Source organism: Gadus macrocephalus, chromosome 23 (assembly GCF_031168955.1).
Source record: "Gadus macrocephalus chromosome 23, ASM3116895v1".
In the NCBI taxonomy this organism is placed as follows: Eukaryota; Metazoa; Chordata; class Actinopteri; order Gadiformes; family Gadidae; genus Gadus; species Gadus macrocephalus.
The window spans coordinates 5,615,759-5,640,370 of NC_082404.1; the positions used below are offsets into that span (position 1 = coordinate 5,615,759).

Here is a 24,612-nt window from a genome sequence, read left to right on the forward strand (position 1 = left end):
GACTTGAACAACCAACTCTCGGAGCTCCGGAACCCGTCTCTCCCTTGCCCCCACCATGGGGTCGCTCTCAACAGCCGGGGTACACTACACACCACACACAGCGTCATGAACGCTCTCGGTCTATTTTCCTCGGCGCTTCACTCTCGTCACCTGTCGAGGTCCGTCAGCGGGGGCGAGCCCGGCCCGTGCGCAGAGACCTCCGACAGCAGGAGCACCCCCAAAGTCATAACCGGGCTTCTCGGTTCTTCCCCCTGATAACACGGCTCGGTTATGGCCGTCAACATGTTTGGACCGTGTAATCTGTTTATAATATCACTCGTTATTTGCGGTAAGAGTTTAACTTTTAATAACTGAAGTTTGGCTTTTGACCTTTTGGCTTATTGGAATGTGAACAGATTAGGCTATCGCGATAACCGTACATTTGTTGTCACTTTTTTTCCTCAAACTGCAATGCTAATGAGATGCTGCGCCGTACTTTACCTGTACTCTGTTAGCTTTTGTTTGTGCTTGAGAATACAAAAAATAACATCCACTTAGTCACATAGGCGGGTGAATTCACACATAGGCCCACGATTTAAAACTGAAACATGCGAATAACGATATTGAGCTGTTCGTTCCCGAAGCATGTATAAAGCGAAGGTCAATGCGACAGTCAAATTCGTTTTATAATGTGGAACAAATTTGAGTCAGTAAGTCATACATATTGACAGCTGTTCACGCGCCCGCTGTGCTGCATTCCTGTGCGCGCGCGCAGGCAGCTTGGGCCGGAACGAGGAGGAGCGGCTCATCAACCACCTGCTGAAGGAGAAGAAGTACAACAAGGAGCTGCGGCCCGTGGAGAACCAGCGGGACCCCGTGGAAGTGTACTTCGCCCTGACGCTCTCCAACCTCATCTCTCTGGTCAGCGGGTCACCTGGCCGACACCCACACCTGTTGCTGGCACTGCTAATGCTATACTAATTCATGTTTTATAATAACAATTTTATTATAATCTGTGTTTACTAGTTTTTGACTACCCCCGGCCTCCACCCCCACACACACACACTTTTTAATGTTGCCCCCCTTCTGTTGTATGCTATTTCTTATTGTCCACATAGTATGTTCATGTTTGATTGTTTATTCTGGAAGGCATTTTGTCTTGTGCTTGAAAAGCACTCAATAATGATAATAAGCACCTTTCCCTGTAATTCTACTGCTGGGGACTACTGTAGGAATTTGAACAACAGTTAATAGGTTATGACGACCAAGATGCCGAGTGAACTGCACAAAACACTTTGCAAAAAAACAGAAGCGCATTAACGTAAACGTAAAAGCAAACACGTTGTTTTATTTACTGATAGGCCTATAATTAATGACTATGTAATATTAGTCTGCAGGTAATGTGATATTTCAATCTATTATCCCAATAAGCACATTATTCTGTCACCTATGGTTATCATAACATGTTACTAAGATGAATGATAGGCAGATCAAACCTATACGTAAAACACAACACCGTTGAAGAACACTAGGGTTTCCCTCAAGACGTGGCAGGGGATTATATGAGTATAAGTGTAAATTCATCGAATCTTAATGAACACCTAGTCCCTCTGTCTCTTCCTCCCCCCTCCTCTTCCTCTCCGTGTAGAAAGAAGTGGATGAGACGCTGTTGACCAACGTTTGGCTTGAACATGTAAGCTAAATACACCGTTATATGCATAGATTTCATTTTGTTCTCAGCTGCACTTGAATCTAGTTGTAACTAAAGACGTTATATGAAGTTATCGTGTGTGTGTGTGTGTTTGTAGACATGGACAGACTACAGGCTTTCGTGGAACACCTCAGAGTTTGATGACATCCAAGTCATCCGTCTGCCGTCCAAGATGGTGTGGCTGCCAGAGATTGTTCTGGAAAACAAGTGAGATTCGGTCCCAGGCTCATCAGAGTCCGGGCTGCTTGCTGATTGGCCCTCATTTTGGGTTACCTCAGATGACGATAAGGAGTTTAAACCGCAGGTTCGAGCTCCTAATCTACAGCGGAGGTAGTAAACACTTTAATCTGAAGCAGTTTACAGTGAATTCAGATGCAGGTCATTAAGGAGTAGATAGGTAGTTTAGGGATCGAACCAAGTAGCAGTGTCCTAGCTTCTACTCGAATACTGGCCTTTTCTCCCTCAGACCACATTTCTTTACATTGAAGAGAATTTTAAACAAAACTAAAGTCAATCAGTAACATTGGCAAGTTTCCTAAAATGTAATCCGAGCTGTCATGAGTCGTAAAGGTTTTAGAAAAAACAGACACATTTAGTTCCATAGGAACAAATAAGAGATCGAGGCGGTGTTTGATGGAGAGTTTGCAGCCAATAGAAAATGGCAACCCTGGAAAATACTTTTCACATTTTACAGAGAATTCTCCCATTTAACAACGTTATACATTTAGTCAAAAGTAACAGAGCAACGCTGGGGTGGGGTGGATTTACCTCCCCTTTAAACAGAGTATTCTGATCAATATAACTGTGTGTGTGTGTGTGTGTGTGTGTGTGTACTCCACCACCAGCCCGTAATCCCCTGTCTCTCGTCCCCCAGTAACGACGCCCAGTTCGAGGTGGCCTACTACTGCAACGTGCTGGTGGACCCGTCGGGTTCCGTCTACTGGCTCCCGCCCGCCATCTTCCGCTCGTCCTGTTCCATCAACGTCAACTTCTTCCCCTTTGACTGGCAGAACTGCACCCTCAAGTTCAGGTAGGCCTCCGTTAGTGGGGGCTGCACGGTGGGGGTCCATGGTACCTTAGTGGGGGTCCATGGTACCCTAGTGGGGGTCCATGGTACCGTAGTGGGGGTCCATGGTACCGTAGTGGGGGTCCATGGTACCGTAGTGGGGGTCCATGGTACCCTAGTGGGGGTCCATGGTACCCTAGTGGGGGTCCATGGTACCCTAGTGGGGGTCCATGGTACCGTAGTGTTTTTTTGTGGCGAGTCGAGGCACTGTCCCGTTAATCCTACTCAAATGTCCCATGATGCTTTGCAGCTCGCTGACCTACAACGCGAAGGAGATCACCATGCTGCTGAAAGAGGACTACATCGAGGAGCAGAAGCACACCGTGGAGTGGATCGTGATCGACCCTGCCAGCTGGACAGGTAGCCGCTGTTAGAGGGGTTCCACACGGTCATATTGGATGACTAGCTTGAATTCTAAAGAAACGTTGTCATGAAAGTATCCGTTGGGTATGTTTAGCGACATTTTTGTGTGGGTGATTGTTTTATCTATCACTTTTTGTTTTTGTGTGTCCATGCATCTGTCTGTGTCTCTGTGTGCTTGCGTGTATTTTTAAATGTGTCATTACCGACGTATGTGTGTGTGTTTTGCCTCTGTGTGTTTATGTGTGTCTTTACGTATGTCTGTCTGTGTGTGTCTCTTTGTTGGTGTATGATTCTATGTGTGTGTGTGTGTGTGCAACGTGTTTACAGAGAACGGCGAGTGGGAGGTGATCCACCGGCCGGCTAGGAAGAACGTGTACAAGCACATCCCCATGGAGAGCAACAAGCACCAGGACATCACCTTCTACCTCATCATCAAGCGCAAGCCCCTCTTCTACATCATCAACATCATCATCCCCTGTGTGCTCATCTCCTTCCTGGCCTGCCTGGTGTACTACCTGCCCGCCGACAGTCAGTACAGACACACACACACACACAAACACATGCACGCAAACACACGCACGCACACACACACACACACACACACACACACACACACACACACACACACACACACACACACACACACACACACACACACACGTGCACACACACAGACACACAAAGCAGTCGGAAAACACATACACACACACACACAAAGCAGTCACACAGTTACACACATATTTACGCATGCCATGCACACAGACACGGACACAAAGCAGTTGGAACGCACACACACACACACACTCACTCACGTGCAAGGATCCGCACGATATAGCAGTTGGGACGTGTAAACGCGACAACCAGTTTGAATGCACACGCACAAATGCGCAGACACACACACAAACCACAGTGGGAACACCACACACAAACACACTCACTGTTTGATTGATCTTTTGTAATTTCTCTGATCCTTCTGGAGCCTTCTACAGAGCTTCTACATGGCTACAGAGCATACACTCTGTAGCCATGTGTCTAATGAGGCACTGCATCATTCTGAGACTGTGTGTGTGTGTGTGTGTGTGTGTGTGTGTGTGTGTGTGTGTGTGTGTGTGTGTGTGTGTGTGTGTGTGTGTGTGTGTGTGTGTGTGTGCAGGTGGGGAGAAGATGACCCTGTCCATCTCCGTGCTGCTGGCCCAGTCTGTGTTCCTGCTGCTGATTTCTCAACGCCTGCCGGAGACCTCCATGTCCATACCGCTCATCGTCAAGTAGGCCTTCCTCCCTCTTCATCACTTCTGCCTGTCCACTCCATCTTCAATCTTCAACTGCTTCTCAAATATGAACCTCTTGTGAATTATGAGCATTTAGCGTGTGCATGCCTGCCACAATTGTAAACAATAGCGATATATTGCTTTTGTTTTTCTTCTTCCATGGTTATGTTATCCACAAACTCTGTACTGACAAACTACCATTGATTCCAAAGACTAAAGCGCTATATTGCCTTGTTTGTTGTTTACTTTCGTGGCGGTCGCCCTCAATCTAAATATTCTTATTTGACAGATTTGATTGGTGAAGCAAGGAGTGTAGATAAAGATGTTTTTGTTTGATTGCCCAGACCCGATCTGTCCTTTAATGTTCTTAACTCCTTTAATGCAAACTTTTACACATTTTACATGTTGTTTATCTCTTTTGTGTGTGTGTGTGTGTGTGTGTGTGTGTGTGTGTGTGTGTGTGTGTGTGTGTCAGGTACCTGATGTTCATCATGGTGCTGGTGACGGTGGTGGTGCTCAACTGTGTGGTGGTGCTGAACCTTCACTTCAGAACCCCGAGTACACACGTCATGACGGAGTGGACCAAAGAGGTACACACACACACACACACACACACACACCCACACGCATCCACGGACACACACACAAGCACACGCGCTCGCGCACGGACAGACACAGACACACAAACAACCCCCCACACACACACACACAAACACACACCCACACCCCAGATGTCCATGCCTGTTGATGATGATGATGATGGGGCTGGACCTTCCTCCTCTAGTTCTTCCTGCAGCGGCTGCCTCGCTTCCTCCGCATGTCGCTCCCCGCTGAGCCGGAGGTGAACTGGGACGGGGCGTCGCCGCGGCGATCCAGCTCGGCGGGTTACATCGCCATGGCGGAGGAGTACTACTGCGTGAAGTCACGCAGCGAGCTCATGTTCGAGAAGCAGTCCACCCGACACGGGCTGACCATGAGGGCCACGCCCAGCGCAGGTTCACAGCACACACACACACACACACACACACACACACACAGACAGACGCACAGAAACACGCACACACATACACCCACACACTGCAGACACACACACGGATACTGAAGATGCACATGCATACGTTCAGACGCACACACATCTTCACACTGTTAAAACATAAAATAAAAACCTAAAGAAATGAATGAAAGAATAAACACATGACTGAAAAGGCCCTCTTAATGTGTGTGTGTGTGTGCTTTAGTGAAGCCTCCCGTGGATGGGGAGGCGACGGACCAGCTCTACGGGGAGATGAAGCCTGCGGTGGACGGAGCCAACTACATCATCAAACACATGCACAACAAGAACAACTACAATGAGGTGCTGTCTTTCACTACAGATTCGGACGTCCTGTACGAAACATTGGCCAGAAGTAGTCAATTGTGAAAAAACATGTTGACTGGCCCCTGTTGAAATGCATTTCTGTAGAAAACACTTCTGAATGCTTAGTCTACTGGTGAGAATGAGGCTTATTCAGAAGATTATCTGCATCGGACGTTCTTCTATAATATAGTAGGACTGCTGGGTACTAGATTAACTAAAATACAACCAAACCTTTGCCAAACGTCTACCAAACCACTACCAAACATCGACAAACATTTGATTCAACTACAAAGGAATGACCACTCACTAAATAATATACCAGATATACACTCATGCAGAGGTTTTCTTTTTGTCCTTTTCTCTAATACCAAGTGTCAGAATGTCTTATCAAAGTACATCACCGCAAATTCACATGTTAATGAAAAGGTTATGTAATGGTGTTCTGTGTAATTGTCTCTATTTAAAAATGAAACTTTTGATGTGCCAATACAGCCTCCTTTTGGTCTTTCTTTCTATCTATCAATCCCTCTCCTCAACTCTCTACCATACTCTCTCTCCCCTTCTCCCTCCCCCCCCGACAGGAGAAGGACAACTGGAGTGGCATTGCGCGCACGGTGGACCGCCTGTGTCTGTTCCTGGTGACCCCTGTGATGACCCTGGGCACCATAGTCATCTTCCTCATGGGCTACCTCAACCACCCGCCCCACCTGCCCTTCGACGGGGATCACCATGACTACCGCGAGGAGAGCGCCCGTCTGGTGTGAGGGAGGGGCTCGGCGTCTCACACACACACACACACACGGACTCAGCACTGCAGTCCTTTCAGTAAACTGCCAAGCGAGGCCTTGCAGTGCCGTTCGTGTGCCACTAGTCCAAACTGTTTTGTACGTGAAGTTTTCTAGTCGTTTTGATTGCGTTTGCATGAAGGCGTTTTTAGTAAGAAGTCTGTATCTGAGTCTCCCCCTCAACACACCGTGTATAAGGCAGGGTAGCTCGTCGTTTCTCCAGGCAAGGAACACTCTAAGGTCATTCTATGGACTTTGTTTTTTGAATAAGTCTTCTGTCAAGACATCGATTATTTTTGTGTTTTCAAAACGCAGTAGAGCAGAGCTAGAATTGGCCTTGGGAAGCCAGCCTAATCTCTTGAGGTTGCCTCCGGTTGGCTTCCAGATATGAGTCTAGGACCAGTCCCACACGGGTAGCTTGGCTCAGGTCTCTGAGTAGGCCAATCAGCGAACAACAGCAATTAACGTAGTTCCTGACGAAATCGGGCAGTGCAGTTTCACACATTTCTACAAAGGTTTAATTCATGTAATAGTCGTTATGCTGCTTTAGAATTTGTTTTATTTACACTTAAGTTGTTTTTACTTTAATGAAATGTAACATTTGCTAATGCTGTCGACTTTGGTCACACAGCCAATGGGATCCGACCGCCTGAAGCTCGGCCAATCGGTTGCAAAGAAAGGTTGACTGACCACGCCCCCACCAAACACCCTTTCAGACCTTATGAGCGGAGGGAACGGGCTGGGTGTGCGTAATAATAATGATGTGCTAACATGGCATCTCCTCAGTTCCAATGTGAACCGTCGCTCATGCACCAGACTACTCTAATCGGCCACCGATGCCTGGAAATATGTACTTTGCTTGTCCACGCAACATTATTTAGCTTTGCAGCAATTTTGCATACTTGCGTAAGTTACTGGCGAGTGTACTGTTAGTAACGACCAGGCACATTGCTATACAATTTAAGAAATTAAATGTTGTTTTATATATTTACCAATGGTGTATAGTGTTTTAATGTCATACATTGTGATTTCGGCTTCTTGATTAAAGGTATAAAATGTGGTTTATTTGGAAGCATTTTAAACTTAAATTGACTCTGCACACAATATAACACTTTTGGTTTACCACTTGACATGAAACACAAATTAGACATTTGAATTTGGCTTTAAAAAATGCCCAGTATAATAATATGGCATACATTGTGTAACGTTTATAAAAATATCCCACATTATGTCTTCCAGACATAAACACTTCTGCTACACAGCATAAGCACCCGAATGACAGACATAGAATAGTCCTGGAAAGTCATTAAGCTGACAGGTTTTCAATGTTCAGCGTGAACCATAGGAAACAATGCAACCTCGAACCATGCAGCACGTAAACTCATGGCATTACGGTAATAAGATGATAAATAATGCCATGCGTCTTTTGGAAGACGTTAATCCCCCTTTCTTGGTTTTATTTCAACTCCACATTCAAGCTCTTGAGTGACCATGCATTGTAAACAGCTCAATAAAAAATACATTTGATTCAAAGTATGGCATTCAGTATTCCAAAAATAAAAACATACTCGTACATATCGACATACTGCTCACTTATCTGAACACCACCCCCAAACCGCTGGATATTTTCCGAGTCCTGTGTGGGGGAGAAAAGACCCCAACTGAAAAGCTTGGTTCCTCCCATCACTCTAAGGCCTGGCGGTGTTGAAGGGTGATATTATACCACCAGGTGTGAGTGTGATTAGCCATTACAAGCCGTTTGAAAATCGCCCTTTGCGCCTTAATGACATCACAAGTGGGCGTGTCCACCTAGATCAGCAACATTCGGTACAGTCCACTGGGTCTGCTGGTAGACTGATCTAGCCATCGTACATCTAGTCGGACATTCCCACTTATGATGTCACTAAAACGCAGAAAAAAGGCTAATTTCCAAGCGGCTTGTAATGGCTAACCCCACTCACACCTGGTGGCATAACACCACCCCTTTAACACCAGCCCTTTAAGAAGAACGGCGAGACGTCTGGGTGTGCGGCGCGCAGCAAGGCACCGTCTTCAGTCTCCTTCTGTCTGTGTCATATGTAAGGAAACACGTCCCTGTTGACCTGGCACTTTTTCAGCAGGCCGGTGGCGATGGCCTTCACGGCCCGCAGCGTCTCGGTACAGGTGGGGTTGATCAGGGCCTCGGGCAGCAGGAAGCCGTAGTAGCCCGTGTCCCGCAGCTCGAAAGCGAAGGCGTACTGGATCCCGATCCGGTACGCCCAGTCCATGGAGCTGCCCGAGCTCACGTCTGGAAGAGCAAAACAACAACATCTAGAACGATTTCAAACATGTTCTGAAAGCCAGCCAGAGGCAAATGCAATCGCTGCTATTGTTGGTTAAAGGCGATGACCATATTTGGATGCTTACATAGGGTGGTGGAGGCGGGGCCGTATCTGTACCTCACGCCATAGGCCGAGTACAACGCAGTCACGGCGTTCTGGGCCGCAGACTCCTAGAGGATAACAGATACAATTCAGACAACTTATGTACTTCCATATAGTTTTTTTATAAATACAGAATATCTTGGTTCTATATTAATAGAAAAACCTTTCTTAACTCTACAGTACAGGACAGTCAGGCACCAATGATTCCTGTCTGGAACGATTTTGGAAACAAACACTACAATCGATGGATTCTAAGTAACGTCCAGACTTTTCTTACCACACAGCCGAAGTTGGGGATCATGGCATACTTGTAGGAGTACGGGTAGAGGAGCATCTGGGCGTAGGCGTGGATGGAGATGTACGCCTTGAAGCGCTTCTTGTTCTTGCGCAGGAACTTGGCCACGGCCCGGACCTCGGGCTCCGACTCCGGGAAGGGCCCGCAGTAGGTGTCGTCGCACGGGTGGGACGAAGCGCCCTCCTCTGGTGGGGGGAGGAACAGGTTGGGGGTGGGAGAGAGGAGAGGATCTGGAGTGAAGCACAGGTGGATGGAATGGTGCCGAACAAAGGTGATACAACCACAGCCAGAATGTGATTGACAAGCTAAATGTCGTCTCCTTACACAGCCGTTTATTTGACACACCGAGAGAGAAACAGGCTGATCTGACGTCTTTGTTTTTCATCGCATTTTATGCGGTTATTATTTGTATTCAAAGGTGTATGTATTGAGAGAGGTTACTGGTTAATGTCAGTGAACTCACTAGGACAACATAAACCTTGTTTCAACTCGCTGACATAAAAACAGACAGACAGAGACATGGAGACAGATTACTAGTGAATGTCGCTGAACTCACCGGACAGATTGAGAGAGAGAGAGAGAGATAGAGAGAGCTTCCTAGTGAATGTGGCTGAACTCACCAGACAGTTTGAGATAGAGAGAGCTTCCTAGTGAATGTGGCTGAACTCACCACAGTTTGAGATAGAGAGCTTCCTAGTGAATGTGGCTGAACTCACCAGACAGTTTGAGACAGAGAGATAGAGAGAGCTTCCAAGTGAATGTGGCTGAACTCACCGCACCACTTCACCTTCCAATTCCTGTTGGCGTCCACGCCCCTGCAGTGGTACTTGTGGTTCTTAGACCGCGTCTTCCTCCAGAACCGATCCTAGGAGGCAGAAAGAGTGGAATCTTATTTTGCGTGGTACTTAACTGTACTGTTGCAATGTGTTCATGACTACATAGACGTAGAAAATGAATTCAGGTTCAGATTCAAGATTGTTTTGATTTCTTTATCGTCCATACAGACTTTCATATGGTCACTTGAAGTAAATATCTACTTATTTGTTGTAATAAAATCTATTTAATATAAAGAAAATACATTGTCAATAGATTACGTTTGAAATGCTGCTCCCTATGGTTATCTGTAAAAACATATCATTATATAACATAATGATAAGGCAAAACGTACGGTACACAGGTGCCATTAATTACCGCTGATAGAGTGTGACTTCAACTGTTTGTTTGTATTGTTAACTTTGTTGCAGTGCTTACTAATCCTACTGCGACACTGAATCAACACATGATGCCGTGAGTCAAGGGCGAACAAGGTCAACAAAACCTTGGAAAGCTGAGTTTGTGTTCCTTTATGGCGTATTGAACCACGAGGAGCCTATTTATTAAATACACATGTCTTCCCAAGTTTTGTATAAATACCGCTGCAAAAAGGAGACATCCAATTTAACGTGCTACACAAGTGTGTGTGCACGTGTGTGTCCAGTGTGCTGTGTGCAAATAGAGGGACTATACCGTGGTCCAGCTGTAGTGATATCCGTCCACGTTGAGAACAGGCATGATGTAGAAGTTGAGCTGGTTCATCAGCCTCCTCATCACAGAGTCATGCTGGTAGGAGTTAATAGCCTAGGGAGAACAAGAGTGTCATGTCTTATTTCTGAGGGCTCGCTATAGAAATATTAATATTTTCTTATATGTATATTTACAAAGACAACATATATTAAAGAGTTCACTGTTCTATATTAATTTACTGTAGCTTATTTATGGCAAGATAATATATTCAGTTAATACTGTGAATATGCGCTCTGTGAGCAGACTTGTCTAGGGCCTTTCAATTGTCTGAAACAGAAATACTACCCTGACCTCTAGTGGTCAACACCGGAAACTACAACAATGTTGCCATTACCATTTCTACATTGCTCACAACTTCTATCACACCAAAATAATTTGTTTCTCTTCACCCTTTATCCGTTAACATGGTCTAATAACGTTGAATAATGTATATATAGTTTTGTCCTTCGGTCTCTAAGGTTATCTGTTCTGTGTGGTTAGGTTCTTTCTGCCAAGAGTCTTCTTCGGTTGTCTTGGGTGAAGATCTTACCACCAAAGCCCCTGATCTCCCTAACAAAGCTTTGACATGGTTTACTACTGACCGCAGGATGAAAACACAAGATCCAATCCTGCGTATGACCTCATTGAGTCACTGATGAAAGAAGGCCAAGTATTTTCTTCTGTTAGTGTTTGAATTAGTGTGTTGCCTTTCATCATGTTACTTGTTTTGTCTTCAGGAAAACAGCTCCTAGACAGACTTGTTTAGACTAAAATACTCTTCTCATTGGTCCAGCCCTCTTTGTGTTTGAGCTCCTCATGGGAGAGAGCAGGAGTCCCATTAAGCAGCACCATAAGCAGGCATGATGAGCACAACAGATGTTGAGGGCCTGCTGAACTAGTCCACTGTAGGCTGTCGCTCCAACAAGGCAAGTGTTAACGTTTCCTCCCTGCAGAGGCAGATGTCTGTAAGTGAGGTGTGGGCTGGAGGTCTGTTGGACGACGGCCCGCCAACAGGGTTGCAGGATCACGACAGAAAAGCCAAATGTCAGCATGCCGCTCAGCCCCACCTCCTTCACGAACCACTGGCAGAAGGCGGGGCCGATCCACTCCCGGGCGTGGACCCCGCAGTCGATCCACATGGCCTTCTTCTGAGGACGGCTCCTCTTTCCTATCTGACCGGACACCAGCACACTGTCACTTTATCATTCACTTTAAAATACACCTTTTTCTGCTTAATAATCTGCTTTTGATCCGTTCATTAAATATATATATATATATATATATATATATATATATATATATATATATATATAAGAATGTACTATGTTATTTATTCTTGTTTTTGTGCACCATTAATCAATTAAATCATTTCAGAGACAGCGCCGTCTGTGGCCATACATGGTATTGAAGCTTAGCGCCACCTGATGCAACTAGCTTCGTTCTACATCATGACATTGATCTGGAACGGCTGGGGCACCAGTTCAATAACCTCTGAATCATTCACTTTTTTAACGAGTTTTTCATACATCGTAACTTGTTGTCCTTTGTGTGTGTGTGTGTGTGTGTGTACCCCCCTCCTCACACCTGCAGCACGTAGAGGGGTCTCCCTTCGTAGGACGTCCCGATGGAGAACATGTCCACTATCTCAGGGTGGGTTCTGTTCACCTCAAACATCCAGCTCTGGATCTGCGGGTCACACAAACAATATTTAATTCATCGTTTTTACAATGATAGATAGTCATTACTTTTCTTCCGGTTTAAACGTGGGAAAATATTAAAATCCTGGACTGAACAGTCTTCCCTTAGGCGTGTGACGTTGTGAAAGGTAGAACAAATAATGAAGTAATAAAGTACAGAAAAAGCTGTTTTTCCAGCTTCGGCAAACAGTTTTTATTGTCTCACTCTGTGATTCCTCCCACAAGCCCCAAGCCCGGGCTGTGATCAAACAATTCCCATACATGAGTTCAACTTCAACCCGCTTCCGTTGTTTCCGTTATCTTCACGGTCTTCAAGCACAACATGGTTTGCCGTGTATTGGTGGCAAACCTGTCATTCAGTTCCCCTCATCCTTTGACCTCCCCTTCCTTATCCATTCCTTTCAAAACGTTTTCTAACAGTCAGTTTGTCTTGACCTCATTTATGGAATTCTAAGGTATACTCAGGAGTATTAGTACATTCTGTTGGCACAGAGCAAAGAAATATCTTTCTATCTTTCGCAATAGTCTCTTAAGGGGACTCCCCAGAGTTTCTCTGTTTTTTTCCAAACTTATCTCATTGGCATTGCATATAGGACAAGATAATGATTATAATCCTTCTAAGCGTAAGGTCAAATTCTCCCATTGGGTGGGATTGATTTATTTTACATACGTCTGGACAGGGAGTCAGGCAGCATGGAATGAGAGAGAGAGAGAGAGAGAGAGAGAGAGAGAGAGAGAGAGAGAGAGAGAGAGAGAGAGAGAGAGAGAGAGAGAGAGAGAGAGAGAGAGAGAGAGAGAGAGAGAGAGAGAGAGAGAGAGGGGGTGGGGGAGAGAGACAGTGTTCCTACACACCTCTTCCAGAGAGTGGAAGAGGTGTGTCTCTTCCAGAGAGAGAGAGAGAGAGAGAGAGAGAGGGGGTGGGGGAGAGAGAGAGAGAGAGAGAGAGAGAGAGAGAGAGAGAGAGAGAGAGAGAGAGAGAGAGAGAGAGAGAGAGAGAGAGTGTGAGAGAAAGAGAGAGAGAGAGAGAGAGGGGGGTGGGGGAGAGAGACAGTGTTCCTACACACCTCTTCCAGAGAGTGGTACACCTCATAGTCGTAGTGGGACTCTGATCTCCGGCGACGTGCCGAGCGGTATCCTGTCTGCTTCTCAATCTCCTTCTGCAGGTTAGAGATGAACACACTGGGGGGGGAGGGGGGGGGGAGTTAAACCTGACAGATCAAATCCCAAGACTTCCACTCCATCCTCATATCAATCATCAACCTTTACAGTACATACTTTATACTACTATAACTACTATACTATACTTCTAGACTACAACATTAACCAGAACTGTGACTCAAAATGGCTCTTTGTCATTGAGGAGTGATTCATTATCTAAATGAGAGTAACTTCGATGTTGAGTGTGGTTAGGTAAATGTAGTTATGCGGCAAAGCCAGGATATTTGTTTAGATCTCACGGAAATTATAGTCGGATGTAGAGGTTAGGGACGCAATGTGCGGCCGTCATACTTTCAACCAATCAAATTCCACTACAGAGAACTGAGAGAAGACAGAGTTTCAAACATAATGGATAGATTTCATGAAGCGGTTGTGTTTTGTTTTTACACTGGCATCGAATCCCAGCTGCCTCAAGATTTCTGAGGTCAACGTATTTTGATGATAGATTTACTAAAATATCCAACTGAAGCAACCTGGTCTTTTGAAAATGCAACCCAACTCGCCCTCTTTCAAGACTTTACACAACCCCAGGATCTTCCGAAATACAGCTTAGTTCTAGTATTACTTATTTGTTTTCTGCAGTCTGTATTTTTTTTTACCACCAACAAACATTTCGCCGCATTACGGCTTCTCCCATACGCAGCAGTGAATCGTATTTCTCCTTAAGTTCCCTGCCCATCGGCGCAGATAGACCCCCGTCTTCCTCTGTCGGAGAGAGACAGTGCGAGACGACGACGAGGAAGATAATGAGGAAGCATGGTCCATCAGGAAGGGCCCTTTGACAGAACCTCCACCGTGTCACTACGGATTACGGAGACGGACTGCAGCACAGAGGATGAAAGGTTCTGTGCGTCTCCGGGCCGACGGGAGGAGCGAGAGAGAGTCCTAATGAAGCATCAGACGTCTTTACACACGCAGAGGCCTCCGTTGGAATCTCTGGTTACCAAAGCGCGGCCTGCGGTCAGCCTTGGCTGACCGCAGGCCGCGCTTTGGTAACCAGAGATTCCAACGGAGGGAGGCTGCGCAAATTGGGAGGACGTTTTAGTAAACAAAAAACCTTTCTCCTGCCCTAACTTTTTCCATGAGGGAGAGGGGTGTGTGGGGGGTTTGCGTGCATGTGTGTCTTGATTTATTCTCTGGCGCGACGAAATGATTCTTACTTGTAGGCGATGCCTTCCCGCTTCAGGTGTGCATGCAGCCCTTGGGTGTCGTTGAGTTTCACGTGCATGTCCACCGTGGCGTTATGTCTGATCAGTGACGCACTGTTAGGCTGCCACAGGTCCACCTGAGGCACACGCACACACACACACACACACACACACACACACACACACACACACACACACACACACACACACACACACACACACACACACACACACACACACACACACACACACACACACCTTAATATGTGTTGATGTAAATAAACACATGTAAATAAACTACATGCAGGAAAAGACACACACACATACACACACCTTATTACGTGTTTGTGTAAACGCATGTACACAAAGTACCTCCCAAGGATGCACAAAGACTTTTGTGCAAATGTTCACGTGCATGCAAGGACACACACACAGCCAGCCAGACACGACACTCTCGCTCTTACACACGCACACACACACACACACACACACACACACACACACACACACTACGCGGCAGGGCCCATCTGATGATGATAAGTGTCTGACCAGCCCTTGTGAGAAGTGGATAATTAACATTCCTGCAGCTCGCGGTGCATCCACGCTGAATGTCGGGAATGCAGATGACCCCGCAGTGTTAATGAGAGCCACAACAACCCCCCCCCCCCCCCCCAGCGGCACCCCACCACCAGCGCACCACCACCAGTGCCAACCCTCTGCCCCTCCGCTCCCTACCACTGACCTCTTCCTGTTGGCCTGGAATGCTATCCCTAGCTGTCGGGGCCCTACACTGTCAGCTGATGGTGGAGGGTGACAGTCTATTATCGGCGGACAGTCTATTAGCTTTAGCTAACAAAGCAAAGAAGAGCCCAGATCGTTATCGAAATACACCATGAATCAACGCAGACGCGGCCGTAGAGATAAGTGCATAATGTGTAGCATGAAAACAGTTGTGTTGATGGGATTTGACTGCTTTGACTGTCTTAATAATGATCTTAAATCTAGAATTTGGGAGATTTTCGTTCAACCAATCATGTGGCTGGAGGCGGGGGTCTGTAAGTGTGTAATTGCCTATTAACAGTGAACATAAAATAGCAGTAGCAAACTGTAAATAAAAAAGAGGATGTTTCAAAGCTTTCAAACCCACACCGTGTAGACGGGACCCTGTAGGAATACAGAGCATCCCCTTCTGAAATCTTCCTCCACTCACACTAAGGAGCTTGTCTTCAGTAGAACATCTAACAGGAAACATGGCCTGACTCCACCCTTTCATGTTTCTGGTTTCCGGACAAGACTGTTATGTCTTCCCCAGAAGTTCTGGTATAACGAAGGACTCCAGGATTAACGATTTGTTTCATGAGAACCATATAATGGAACGTGTGTGTATGTGCAGGCATTTGGCCCTAACACTGAGAGAGAGAGAGAGAGAGAGAGAGGAGGACATGTAGTTATACTGATCTACAAGTCGTCACTAGAGGACGTTCATGTTTCCATTTTGCCGCTCTGCTAGTGAACGTGCAAATGTCTTCAGCTGGCTCTCATTTAAAGAATTAGGCGCGGGAGAGAGATGCAGGCTGGCACAGATGCTTGTTAATATGTAAATTGGCTGTAATGGTTTACAGAACTCAGACTTTACGTATTTAACTTTCCTAAGTGTTGGCGGGATAACAGATCCTTTGCAGAGGTGGTTTGGTGCCTTTAAAAATATAGTCAACGGTGCTCTGGCATTTTAACAACCGCTTCTTTTTTTAAGACAGCCAAGTACAACAAGAGCAATTAAATGTTTCAACATTGTTCCCCAACAGGCACAACTGTGATGGAGTTGAATCAAATAAATAAAGGAACTGAATCCCTTAGAAAGAGACCTCTCTCTCTCTCTCTTTCTCTCTCATGCGCTTTCCTTCTCTCTTTCTCTTTCTCTCTCTCTCTCTCTCTCTCTCTCTCTCTCTCTCTCTCTCTCTCTCTCTCTCTCTCTCTCTCTCTCTCTCTCTCATGGTCTTTCCTTCTCTCTCTCTCTCTCTCTCTCTCTCTCTCTCTCTCACTCCCTCCATCTTTCTCTCTCTCTCTCTCTTTCAATTCGCTTCATTGAAATGAACGATGAAATGCCAAAGCACTTTATGAACACTTAACAAAGAAAAGATCATCCAATAATTGCAAATACATTGCTAATATAAAATTAACAAGTTTAACAATTAATTCTCTCTATCTCCCCCCACTGAGCTCAGTTAAAAGGTCATCGGTCTGTTTATGGGACTCAGAGATGCATTCCGTAGCTGGTGAGTGTGTGCGTTTCTTTTGTCTGATGATTTAATGCTGTGTATACAGCGCCGCTATAAATGGAGATGTGTTGTCCTTCTGCTGGTGAGCTGCTGGCATCGCCAGCGAAACAATGTTGATGGTCTAGCAGAAAAAACGAAACGCTTATTTGAACAGAGGATTCCTTTGGATCTTCAGGTTTCTTGGTGCGGCCCACTGTACCGATCACAATTTAGAATTGTTGTATTTGTTTTTTGTCAGTTCTAATTTAACTTAACAGTTTCACTTATATCCAAGTAAAATTTGTAATATTTAGTCGACTAACTTGGTTAGTCATTGTCTGTCTACCCTTTTGACTTCAATGCAAAACTTTGTCATACTAAGGGTATATATGTATATATATATATATATATATATATATATATATATATCAGTGGAGGCTTCTCCAGTGAGGATGGGGAGGAAGATCCTCCTTAGCATTGTTGAGAATAAAAAATGTAGATTGCCCAGACTACTAATGAATTAATGCCCTTAATTATTACTACTTTAATGCCTTTGTAATGTTAGTTTCCCTCGGTAAAGGGACATTAGCACCCCCTATCGTCTATTGACAATTACTTCAGGGAGGACGTTCCCCCCTCAGCCTCCATTGACCCCCATTAATTTCCCCGAAAGAGTTGGCGCCCGGTCAACAACATGGGGTTCAATGGCAGAGAGGAGGAAAGTCCTCCTCTGAGTGGGTTTGACCAGCTAAGGGATCTGGATCCCGCCTACGTCTGTTCATAGCGCATGGCTGCGCTATGAACCAATAAGCAGGAGCCCTGGCGTTGGAGCAGCCTGGAGGGAGGGGTTATCCCCTCAAGTCGAGGCTACGAGAACCAACAAACCCGCACCCAGTCGTATGCCTCGTTTCCACCGAGCGGTGCGCTACTGTTCGTTGTGGTACAGTGTGGCACTGTTCGGTTATATTGGCGTTTCCGTAGCCCGCGGCCGAGCTGCGGAGCCCGCAAGGAGGATTGTCTTGATCTATAAATGAAGTCCCTCAATCTTAATTGGCTTAACACCATGACCAACATTCTGAAACAACCATTAACATCCACATTTGCATCAAACTATTTTAGGCTTACATCCCATGCAAATAGTTTTGAAATGTTCTTAATGTTCTTGTTGTTCTTTTAATTGATTCATTGTTACTCTGACATTCTGTTTGATATTGTGGAAAGGATGTTAGTGAATGATTCAGAGCATGGTGCATTTTTTATGGCATCACTTTTGGCCGTATGTCTTCATTTTTCTGCGAACAATTGTAGCTGAAAATAAACATAGCCAAATTACAACCAATAGCTTCAGTCATTGAGGGCAAAAATAGGCCTAATGCTAGGCCCAGATTTTTTAATTGAGTTTTACAAATCAAGAGGAGGCCTGATTTGACTAATTGGCTTTGCATCCTTTCCTTCTGCCCTTGTAGTCCAAGACATGCTGCCCACCAGCTTTCAAAGTACAATGCTGCCACTGGTGGATTTGTATCACTTCACATTATTATCCCTCCCTGCTATTTTGTAGTTCCCCAAAACACCCTGAAACAACTTGAGTCTCACATACTTATGCCACCACACGCCACTAACAGTGCAAGCAGGCCAATGGCAAATATATAGTCAAACACCCCTTACTGCAGCAGCGGAACCATCCCTATCTCTCAAATACTCCCTAGATCAGCCGACCAATCACAGAGCCCCACCGTGCTCCTCACCAAAAGCCTCTTTCCCGGCTGGAGATAATAACCAAAACACTTGTTCATTAAATGAGCTAACTTATCGGACGGACGACATCACATGACCCCTGTTACGGTCAACAGAGTCCGGAACAATCCCCCCGCTGTGTGTTTAGAAACTGAAAGCGCAGCACAGCCAGGTCACCTGCACTCCCCGGGGCTGATGGGTAATTATTCCCTAATGAGCGGGGAGGCTAATCAAGAGTGTTCTTCATGGCCCCTTGGGGGGGGGGGGGGGGGGGGGGGGTCCGGCTGCACGCCCCTGCAGCCCTCAGTCTTTGTTCTGCTCTCCTCTTTTTAAACCGTCCCAGATAGTCTCCTAAGTCTTAATACCTTCACAGATATTATTTTTAATGCTTTTCAAGATATTGCCATAGGATTCACAATATTTATGTTCCATGAAATAAACCGCATTGTATTAATGCAAAAAAATAAACCCTTGTGTTAGGGTTAGGGTTAAAATGCCCCTGCATTACCTCTTATTTTTGTGTGGAGGACTTTCAGAGAAAGGCTACAGACAGATCCTATCTACAAAGCACCTCAGACAGTGAGTTACTGCTCATGTCCCTGGTTCTGTGTGTGTGTGTGTGTGTGTGTGTGTGTGTGTGTGTGTGTGTGTGTGTGTGTGTGTGTGTGTGTGTGTGTGTGCCAGTGTGTGTGTGTGTATATGATGTACCCTATATGGTTTGAACATCAGAATGCATCATGTGATTTTTTACTGTTGAAATAGATGTAAATCTAACCGTGGGCAAATCAAAACGTTGATTTCCCGTGTTCCTCTGATTGATTGCATTAGAAACAATATGGCATTTTCAACAATTTCAGCCCATCATGACAAGTATTGCCACGATTAGTTACTAAACAATGACTAAAACACCATGACTACTGTTAACATTCTTATGCGCCTATATTGCTGAAATGGAGACGGCCTATTGAATTGACGTCAGGATGTACAAGCCCTATCGTCACCTTCACTGCTCACCTCCTCTCAGACCGGCCGCTATCTGTCCTCTTTAAAACCGCTGGAGGACTAGAGGAGCCGGACACAGATACAGAGTCTCTCTCTCTCTCTCTCTCTCTCTCTCTCTCTCTCTCTCTCTCTCTCTCTCTCTCTCTCTCTCTCTCCCCTGCTCTTTTTTCAATCTTCCACACACTCTTTCAAACACGCACACAGACAATGAGTGACAACATATCCCAGCGATACATGAGGAGGAATGCCCTGAGGCCAGACAGTAAGCAGGAGATGAAGCTGGGGTGAATAAGGGCAGTGAGAGCCTGGCTGGTGCAGGGCTGACGTCTGCACCCTCCTTTTTAACCGTGACTTGACGATCGGTCAACGAGACCGGATTTGTACAGAAAACCACACGAAACAACCCAAGACAGCTATTGTTCAGAAAGCCTGTTGGAATATTGTAACATTTAACATCTAACTATGCAACGAGCAATACTAATTAGCAAGAGAAATTATGTCAAAGTGGAAAAGCAACAAAGTATTGATTATTTGTGTTATTTTATTGTTGATTCTGTTGGGGTTATTTTAAGGTGCTGTAGGTTAGTATTAAGAGCTTTTATTTGAGTGTATTATTTTAGACCGCTGCCGGCTAATTTCTGACCAATCAGGGCATCTCTTCTACGCATGGTTCAGGGACTCCCTTCCACGCTGTTCAGTTTTCAACTTTTAAACTATTACACCTCTGGTATCTTCAGCCCTCTCTCTAATGTCTAATGTGTAATGACTCTCAGATGTTACCTGAGTCACCCTGAGCGAGCCCCTGTGTGTCTCTGTGCATGACGTGCATGTCTGTAAGTGTAATGGTGCGTCCATGAGTGCATGTCGCTGAGATCCTGAAGGAGGTTTGGAATGGAACGCCTTTATACCTTTATATTTCCCAGCATTCTCTTCAGCACCTGGACCTCTGTCACATCTCTGGGCGTCACTCGGAACACCTGGTCACTGAAACACAGGAGCAGAACTCAATTAGAGACACAGCATCACGTCTGTAGCTTGGATTACAAGGACTTATAATGACGAATAGGGAGGAGGAAAGAGTTCTGGTTAGTGGTGGTATTTGAAGCCATCAACTACTGCACACATGTGTTGAGAATGAGTGAGAACACCCCCTTCAGGGGCACAGCTAGGTAATCCAGACGGCCTCTTCAGCGGACTGGAAGACGACACTTACGTCAGGGCGGATGTTTAAGATAAATGTGTGTCTGGTCCTGCAGAGCAGACCAGATAACAGGGGCACACTCCTCCTCTCCAACCAGCCTTCCTAAAATACAGGTTTCTATTCCTGTGCTTTGGGATTCTGCTCCAGGAGCAACACCTGGTCCGACGCAGGTGTTCAGGCCCGCCTCCGATTCATCCCAGGTGCAGCTATGTTCGATGAAGGTTAAAGATGTTTTAGATTTGATCAATCTAATGTCAAAAGCAAGCTGAAACTAATCTTTTGGGAAAGATATTATTTGGTTTAAATTACTTTCTTAAACGCGAAGATGGCTAACATTAAACTCCAGTTCAACTATGTAATAATAATAGGTTACATCTTTGTGTTGTCTGCCTTTTTCTGTGCTTGCAATAGTAGCTACATTTTTTATATACCCTTTAAAAAAAGAATTGGTCTTAATAGCCAACTTTAATGGGTGTGTTTCTTTGTCAACTGTCTGTCTGCATCTGTAGTTCTTTCCAATTCTGTTTATTTATTTCTTGCCTCGTTATTTGGCCTGCCCTTCAGAAATAAATGTTTGTCCTTCACTTATTTTTTACAATGTGACACAGGAAGATGGGGCCCCATAAACACAGGTGGCACGGGGCCACACTGCAGTGGGAGCCTCCAGGAACAAAAGGGCCCCCGGAAGCTCCTGCTCCCCCTGCGCTGGGGGGCCACAGATGTTACCCAAACCCTGTTCCTACGGTAACATCTAACATCGTGACAAGACTTTGAACTCAGACATATTATTGCTAACTAAAGATGGAGATACTAAAACTGAACTTAGATTAAGTGCTTCACAAGGCTAAAATAATTTGTTAAAAACACTAGAAGAAAGTTATTTCAAATCCTTAAAGACTTTGGTCACGTGCTATTCTATGAAGAGATTTTAAACTCCTTTTAACAAGATTTTAAACTTTAAATAAAGACAATTATTTTCTTCCTAAAAACCCCAACATGTTCAGTCATGTGTCAAAGAGGGACCTTGCATTGAGGCCTGTACCATCATCACCATGAGCTCTCAGGCCATCTACACACGGACCCCATGGTAGCAATTAAACAGCGGTTGACTCCTGGGCCAAAGAGAGCGAGCTCTGTTGCAATCCAGAGTCCTCCTAGCCCTGAGCCGTGCTAAGGGATGACAGACTCTCTCTGCAGACAATATCTCCACAGTCCCCCACTCCGTCTCCTCGTTCAGCCCTGAGTCTCAGAGCGTAGCTCTGCTCTTGGCCCGAGCTGTCCTTCAGCTGTTAGCATGGAGAGTTAGCGTAGCCCAACAACCCCCCCCCCCCCCCCCCCCCTCACCCTCCCCTACCCCCTACCACCACCCTGCTCCTTAGGATGAGAAGCAGCTGTCAAAAGGCTGCTGCCACCATGCTTCCTATGTTTAAAGGTCCTACACACAAACCATTTGCTTTGGTTTTGCTTATCCCTTACAACATGACATTTTATAATCACTTTCGGTCAAAAATTCTGAACCAAAGGCTGAAACAAAAAGGCAACTTTAGCATAGCAGCTGTGGCGTTTAAAGCCATCCCGATGAACAGAGCCCCATTGTTTTGAGTAGCAGAGCTCGCTCTGGGCCTGCAGGACAATGGGAGCTAATAGGACGGCCACCCTGTGCTTCCAATCATTTCCGATGCCATGTCTCCGGTCCATCAAACTGAGATGTGTGTACACAGGGCAAATGGATCTGGTGTCTGCCGTGGGCTGAACCGCTTTCACAGCGCTTCCGGCCTCGGGAATCAAAAATTGGGAAATCTAAATCTCCTCCATGCTACATACTTTTACAGAAATAAGTTTTGTATTATTCAGTTTTTTTTATTGTCGATAATGTATGGGGAAATGTGTTTCCTATCAGCAGCATATTAAATTCTCAGATGATTGAGAGCCAGCACTCCTTCTCTTCATGCTACAGTTAGGCTGCTTTGAGGAAACGGTATTACAGATTCAAATCTTCTCTTTTCTGTTTGAAGTTTTGATAAAAGTCGTTACATTTATAAAACATCATCTACCATTCTAATGAATGAAACAAACATATAAGAAGACTAATGGATGATTCACATCCAAAAAAAGCTCTATAAAGTCCTAGCCCTACTTCTTTACAATGCACCACTTTCAGTCCAGGGCTGTCCCTCCCTCCTCTCTCTAAGAACATTGTATCATTAGTAGCATAAGTAATATTCGTAGGATTAGCGATAGTGGATGGATTGTAACGATCAGTCTATTATTCAACTGATCAAGACTGTCTCAAAGCTGTGTGGGTTGGTGTTTGTGTGTGTGTTGAAGTATTTTCCTTGATATCGATGAGTAGGACTGCAGATTTGCCTTAATAATATGTACAAACATCATGGCCACTCCATTCAATAGAGAGACTTATTAATTTCCATTTTCCTCAGCAAAGAGGAGCTCTATTTATACACATTGAATAGGCTTACCTCTTTATTTAATTATACATTTTGTGATTGTGATTAAAGGGGAGACAAAAAATAAAGACATAACGTTTTTGATTTCCTTCTATAATGTGCATATAAATAGGGATATCTCAAAGAAAGCATCCTAAATGAATAACTGAGGCAGTCGAACAGGGCGTGAATGAGCTACAGCCGGCATTCCAGATGTTCTGTTTTCTGAGGTTTTTGGGGTACGAGGGTTTTCCTGTTTTCCTGTTAGAACATTCCTAATTTCCCCTCTAAAAATGATTATCAACTATCAGTGATCCATAACATTATTCTGAGGCAGGACCCAACAACTTTGGACCAAAACCTCTACCTTGAGTGCAGTTACTGCTGTAACCAACTGGCTGTTATTATGTTTGCCAAACAAAATAAATTATTATAAAAAAAGTATCAAATTTGTTAGCACTATAGCAGTTGATACAGTTTATGCCCCCCCCCCCCCCCCCCCCCCCCCCCCCATATAATTAGGCCTACACTATCTCCTTTTGCAACTTGTCTTTGACAAACCTCTTTCTGTGCCTTTCTGAGGGGGTTAAAAATCCTTCACTATGAACTCCATGCAGGCTTCTGTGTAGATGGCAGGCTTCAAAGGCGATCTACAAGACATGAATGATTTTTTTTATTATTTTACTCACCCTACGTAACGGTTGTTGTAGAGATAAGCATCGACTGGAACTTGCATGTCGCTGAAGATTATCACACCAGCCAGTAAGACCCAGCAGCGGACAGCGCACCCCCTAAAGTCCAGTCCCATCCTTCACAAGTCGGCCTACCTGCGGGGGAAAAACGCTGCTTCGAGGTAGGTAACCCTCCCTGCACCCCCCGCCTCAAAAAAACTTATTTAAAAAAGCTTAACCGGACCATGAATCAATAAACACCATTTCAAATCAAGAAGGTAGTCCCCCGGCGCCATTAGTCTACAAACAAAGTCCCGTCGGCTCCGGCGGTCTCTCAGCCCCCCAACACTTCTCTTGTTGCCGATGGCAAGAAGGTGCAAAAAGGTGGCAGAAGTCGGCGGACTGACACAAGGGCAGCATTTACCCTTTGAAGCCGAGGCGGCAATC

The 24,612-nt window shown here is 45.3% G+C and overlaps 2 protein-coding genes across 4 annotated transcripts; one reads left to right on the plus strand and one right to left on the minus strand.

The window, feature by feature from the left end:
* The first annotated feature begins 125 nt into the window (after positions 1-125).
* Positions 126-11,862, plus strand: chrnd (cholinergic receptor, nicotinic, delta (muscle)). Of its 3 annotated transcripts, XR_009524262.1 has the most exons (14): positions 126-328; positions 755-900; positions 1,628-1,672; positions 1,788-1,897; positions 2,565-2,720; positions 3,007-3,116; positions 3,447-3,647; positions 4,273-4,384; positions 4,863-4,977; positions 5,172-5,382; positions 5,626-5,741; positions 6,326-6,504; positions 11,291-11,471; positions 11,583-11,862. XR_009524262.1 is itself a non-coding variant. In XM_060044684.1 (13 exons), the coding sequence occupies exons 1-13, from the start codon at positions 271-273 to the stop codon at positions 11,328-11,330; spliced, it is 1,599 nt and encodes a 532-aa protein (XP_059900667.1). In that variant the 5' UTR covers positions 126-270; the 3' UTR covers positions 11,331-11,862. The 3 variants fall into 3 exon arrangements, 2 of the variants coding, with proteins under 2 accessions (XP_059900667.1, XP_059900668.1); XM_060044684.1 differs by having other exon boundaries at positions 11,291-11,862; XM_060044685.1 differs by lacking the exons at positions 11,291-11,471; positions 11,583-11,862 and having other exon boundaries at positions 127-328; positions 6,326-7,589.
* cpa6 (carboxypeptidase A6) lies at positions 7,572-24,612 on the minus strand. Its single transcript, XM_060044686.1, has 11 exons — positions 24,184-24,612; positions 20,758-20,833; positions 14,865-14,989; positions 13,551-13,665; positions 12,374-12,475; positions 11,857-11,961; positions 10,754-10,864; positions 10,022-10,112; positions 9,230-9,432; positions 8,936-9,020; positions 7,572-8,816 (listed from the first exon to the last, which is right to left on the minus strand). The coding sequence occupies exons 1-11, from the start codon at positions 24,300-24,302 to the stop codon at positions 8,602-8,604; spliced, it is 1,347 nt and encodes a 448-aa protein (XP_059900669.1). The 5' UTR covers positions 24,303-24,612; the 3' UTR covers positions 7,572-8,601.

Coding starts and splice junctions, on each gene's coding strand:
- chrnd (XM_060044684.1), top strand. CDS start 271: ATGGCCGTCAACATGTTTGGACCGTGTAATCTGTTTATAATATCACTC. Junction 1,898..2,564: donor GAGATTGTTCTGGAAAACAA/GTGAGATTCGGT, acceptor CTCGTCCCCCAG/TAACGACGCCCAGTTCGAGG. Junction 5,383..5,625: donor GAGGGCCACGCCCAGCGCAG/GTTCACAGCACA, acceptor TGTGTGCTTTAG/TGAAGCCTCCCGTGGATGGG.
- cpa6 (XM_060044686.1), bottom strand. CDS start 24,302: ATGGGACTGGACTTTAGGGGGTGCGCTGTCCGCTGCTGGGTCTTACTG. Junction 14,990..20,757: donor GAATGCTGGGAAATATAAAG/GTATAAAGGCGT, acceptor CGTGTGCCTCAG/GTGGACCTGTGGCAGCCTAA. Junction 9,021..9,229: donor TCCCCAACTTCGGCTGTGTG/GTAAGAAAAGTC, acceptor GTTATCCTCTAG/GAGTCTGCGGCCCAGAACGC.